This window comes from Octopus bimaculoides, chromosome 3 (assembly GCF_046866305.1).
Source record: "Octopus bimaculoides isolate indiv1 chromosome 3, ASM4686630v1, whole genome shotgun sequence".
Classification (NCBI taxonomy): Eukaryota; Metazoa; Mollusca; class Cephalopoda; order Octopoda; family Octopodidae; genus Octopus; species Octopus bimaculoides.
The window spans coordinates 147,573,344-147,578,343 of record NC_142930.1 but is presented as its reverse complement, the minus strand read 5'-3'; the positions used below and the strand labels follow the sequence as shown (position 1 = coordinate 147,578,343).

Here is a 5,000-nt window from a genome sequence, read left to right as displayed (position 1 = left end):
TGATTGCAAAGCAAGCTTCTTAACCACGTATGTACATGTACACACACACACACACACACACACACACACACACACACAAGCTGAACAAGGTTCAAGGGTTGAAATCACATTGCAAAACTATACATTGAAATTTAATAAACAGAGGAGGAGGAGGAAGAGGAGGTGATAGTGATGATTACGATGATGATGATGATACTGACAGCCAAAACAAAAACTACAATGGTGAAGACACAGGCAGTAACGTTTCAGTTATAATGCAGGCTATTTCACATTCATTACTTAGATAAAAACATTTCAGTAGCCACAGCTGTGGCTTGATGATTTGTGTCTGGAAACATTGCCAGATATTTAGCAGTGATGCAATTAGCAGTGTTGAGTACAAGCAGTTAGGTTTATTGACGTAAAACATTTCCTTGGCACCAAACATATGGTTGGCTAGCTGGAAGGATGTGCAGATGGGTGGCAGGCTGGCTGGCTGGATGGATCGATGGATGGATGAAAAGATAGGTAAGAAGGTGGCTAACTGGCTAGGTGTGTGAATGAATAGGTGATGACATGAAGAAACCAAAAACTACTTACGGTAGATCTTCCATCCTGGCTGCTTCGTGTCTTGAATCAAGCAAGTCATATCCATTTTCATTGTAAATTTCCAGATATGACACTTGGACGGTGTATGTGCAATCGGTGTTCTAGAATTTGGCAAATGAGAGAAACAGGAAACATTATTTATTGGTGCTTTTGCCGTTGTAGCTGATGTTTTGCTTATTGCTGGCAATCAACAAAAATAAATTATGAACAAGTAGGATTATAGCATGTAGTTTATCTATTCCACTAGTTTGACTTCTGAAGCATTTAACATCATCTTGCAAGCGCATGTGTGTGTGTGTGTGCACACACAGGCACACTCTTTTGTAAATCCAAACAATAATTCTTGATTCTTGAGATTATCTTTCTCATCTCATCTGGGTTTGGATCCAGTTGTCATAGATATTATGTACCCAATAGTCATAGAAAACTCCAATAGACAAGGATATATAAGAAAATCTTCAAATGATGTTTCACAAATGTTTCCCCACAGCTTTAGCCTAATAAATATCATTTCATGTAAGCTAACTAAGATGCCAATCACAAACTGCAACTTAGGAACCTAGATATTTGCCCACTAGATCAAACATGCATGGTTAGATCAGTAATCTACTAATCTGATATCACCACCATTCCACAAATTAAGAGAGCTGAAAGAAAAAAATATATGGACCATGCAAAAGTGATTTCAAAAAGAGATCTGCCAATCACTTGTCTTCTTTCAAGTATGTAGACAAAAAGAGAAACACAAAGCTAATAAGCGATATATGGAACTGAAAGGGCAGCAATATACCACACATCATCAAAAGGGATGTTACAGAGAGGTCTAGACCATACATCCATGGATAAAAAAAAGTGCAGGCCCTGCATAACTAAAAGAATACACATTTTTATTTGATTGAAGAATTTTACTAACCTTCCAAACTTGAGATCAAAATTTTTTAGATGTATGCATCTCAACATGTTTTTGTTATCAAACTGGAAAATGCCCCTGCACCCACCCTTTAGCAGATTAGGCACACAATTTGATGAACTTTAGTCTCTCCTCTATTAAACTACTGCCACTAGGCATAGTTTTTTTTTCTATGACAAGGGAACAAGAATTATGTAATCAACCTTATTAAGCTTACAACTGTTTCTGTTATTAATGCAATGCACCCAGGGCTGAGTGCTTGTACATCACTTTATGGCTTCTTTGTGGTTTATAAACGTTTCTGCAAACTACTAAAACTGATTATGCAATATTTGTTCCCTTGTCATTTATTCAATTTCATATTATGTTCTCTATTCACCTGACACCTTATTCAGACGCATATGTGTGTTGAGTTCAAGCACCAGGCTATTAGTATCACTATGCCAAAGCAAAATCATAATGCATATGCATGTGAGCACATGTGTGTGTGTGTGTGTGTGTGTGTGTGTGAGAGTGTAAATATATATATATATACATATACATATGCTTCAGAATAAAGTGTCAGGTGAATGAATACAGAGCATAATATGAAACTGAATAAATGACAAGGGAACAATCAAATTCATTATTTTACAAACGAGTTTTAGAAGCTACAAAGAAGCAATAAAGGAATACATGAGCACTCAGCCATGGGCATGATTCACTAATAGCAGAAACAACTGTAAGTTTAATGAGGTTGATTACATAATTCCTGTTCCTTTGACATTTATTTAATTCTATATATCTATATATATATATATATATATATATATATATATATATATCATCATCATCATCATCATCGTTTAACGTCCGCTTTCCATGCTAGCATGGGTTGGACGATTTGACTGAGGACTGGTGAAACCGGATGGCAACACCAGGCTCCAATCTAATTTGGCAGAGTTTCTACAGCTGGATGCCCTTCCTAACGCCAACCACTCAGAGAGTGTAGTGGGTGCTTTTACGTGTCACCCGCACGAAAACGGCCACGCTCGAAATGGTGTCTTTTATGTGCCACCCGCACAAGAGCCAGTCCAGGGGCACTGGCAACGATCTCGCTCGAAAACCCTACAAGGCCAGTCAGGCGGTACTGGCAACAGTCACACTCAAGATGGTACATCTTATGTGCCACCCGCACAAGAGCCAGTCCAGGGGCCCTGGCAACAATCTCACTTGGCTTGCCGGGTCTTCTCACGCACAGCACATTTTCAAAGGTCTCGGTCAGTGGTCATCGCCTCGGTGAGGCCCAATGTTCGAAGGTCTTGCCTCACCACCTCAGCCCAGGGTCTTCCTGGGCCTACCTCTTCCACGGGTTCCCTCAACTGTTAGGGAGTGGCACTTTTTCACGCAGCTATCCTCATTCATTCTCACCACATGTCCAAACCAGCGCAATCGTCTCTCTTGCACACCACTACTGATGCTTCTTATGTTCAGCTTTTCTCTCAAGATACTTACACTCTGATAGGTATGCACATTGACATTACACATCCAGCGGAGCATACTGGCTTCATTCCTTGCGAGCTTACGCATGTCCTCAGCAGTCACAGCCCATGTTTCACTGCCATGTAGCATGGCTGTTCGTGGATGGACAGACAGACAAATAGATAGATGGATAGATACATACATACAAACACATATACATACACAAAAATTTTGATGTTGAATAATGATGATGTATTTATATGCATATGGATCGCAGAGGTTATAGCTCTTACCACACAGACACAGACAAACACTTTCCATAAAAAAAATAATAATACTCAATTACATTGCAAACTACATAATAAATATATTTTAAGTCAGGTGACTCAGCATAGCTTGATGTATGGATTACATAGAAATAGTTGGGCAATCATAACATTGTAAAGAATTTAATACTTAGTAATGTTTAAATTTGCTTTAGCAGTCACCCATATTTGTCGACTGGGGGTAAATGATGAAGGTAAAAAAAAATGCTATTATTGTTTTATATTCAATTTATGCTTCATTACAAACACTAGTGGAGTGTACACAGGTAATTTGTTAATTTTATGAATTGTTAATTTTTTATTCCTAATGGGAATAGCAATTTAATGTAGTTCATCAATTAACCTTTGCAGACCCAAATTATATTTTTATGCAGAAAAAATATTTTCAGGATTTAAAATAGTTGATGCAATGAACTGATAATAACAGCGTAATGTATCACGTGCAAAAATGTACAGGTCATGGTCAGAATTTTGAAAAATACCATTCCAAGTGTATGTTGTGTAGTTATTTTTTCATGAGACATCATACAGCAACTGAGATTTGATAACTGTGATGTAATTAAGCAAAGAAGAATTGGAATGGATGTTTATGTGTTTGTTTTGCAAGATTCTTGATGTGAAAACACGTGTTGAAACAGATATTGTTATAGTTGGGGACGGTCGTTTTGTCTATAAACACACACACTATTTATTTGATCTTCACATTAGCTTTATCGTAATTATTTTAATTTTATTTACCTGTAAGACAAAATGGAATAGGCAGGACAAGAGGAGGCACATGGGACAGAGTCACTGAAGAGGCCACAGTGTGTGTGATGAAACAACTCTGACAGACAAATAAACTAAAAATAGTAAACCTTTTTACTATAGACACAAGGCCTGATATTGTAGGGGAGGGGTTTAAGCGATTATATTGACCCCAGTGCATAACTGGTACTTATTTCAATTCCTAAAGGATGAAAGATAAAGTCGACCTCGGCGGAATTTGAACTCAATGTAAGGACAGACAAAATGCCATGAAGCATTTTGCCTGGCGTGCTAATGATTCAGCCAACTCACCACCTTAAATACTACTACTACTACTACTAATAATAATAATAATAATAATAATAATAATAATAATGATAATAATAATAATAATAATAATAATAATAATAATAATAATAATAATAATAATGATAATAATAATAATAATAATAATAATAATCCTACGTAAAATACTGTCTATGTGATCTCAAATTTTAAAGCAAACATAATTTTCTTATGGTTTCTTAAACATTCACTTGAACAAAACTGTACAAATCCAAATATATGGTACCCTAGGCATAACACCTACATGAACTTCTAACTTGTTGTCTCTTGAGGTCTCTGGGTGAGACTTGGATCCAACTTGTACAAATGCAAAACAAAAGTCAAACATAAAATAATAATAATAATAATAATAATAATAATGATAATAATAATAATAATAATAATTCTTAAGTGAAGATCAAATAAATAGTGCATGTGTTTCATTGGCAAAAGATGACCATCCCCAAGTATAACAATAATTGGAATGGAGATATTCGGAGGTAGACAAAGAACAAGACAGTTGGATAATATTTGGTGTCTCAGTTAGTCAGACTTGGGAATCCATCTGTAAAGTGTCAAGACATTTGCTTATGATAGGACCCTATGGAGGAGAACCAGAGGACACTAACTCTATGAACCTCCCA

General features: G+C 36.4%; 1 protein-coding gene across 2 annotated transcripts in view; it reads right to left on the bottom strand.

Moving 5' to 3' along the window:
• The window catches only part of LOC106880426 (kinesin-like protein KIF6), a 227,512-nt gene that overhangs the window by 149,672 nt on the left and 72,840 nt on the right, over positions 1 to 5,000 (bottom strand). For both annotated transcript variants that reach the window (XM_089349786.1, XM_089349784.1), the window contains exon 6: positions 580 to 689. In XM_089349786.1, coding sequence (XP_089205912.1) covers positions 580 to 689 — 110 coding nt within the window. The remainder of the gene's footprint in view (positions 1 to 579; positions 690 to 5,000) is intronic.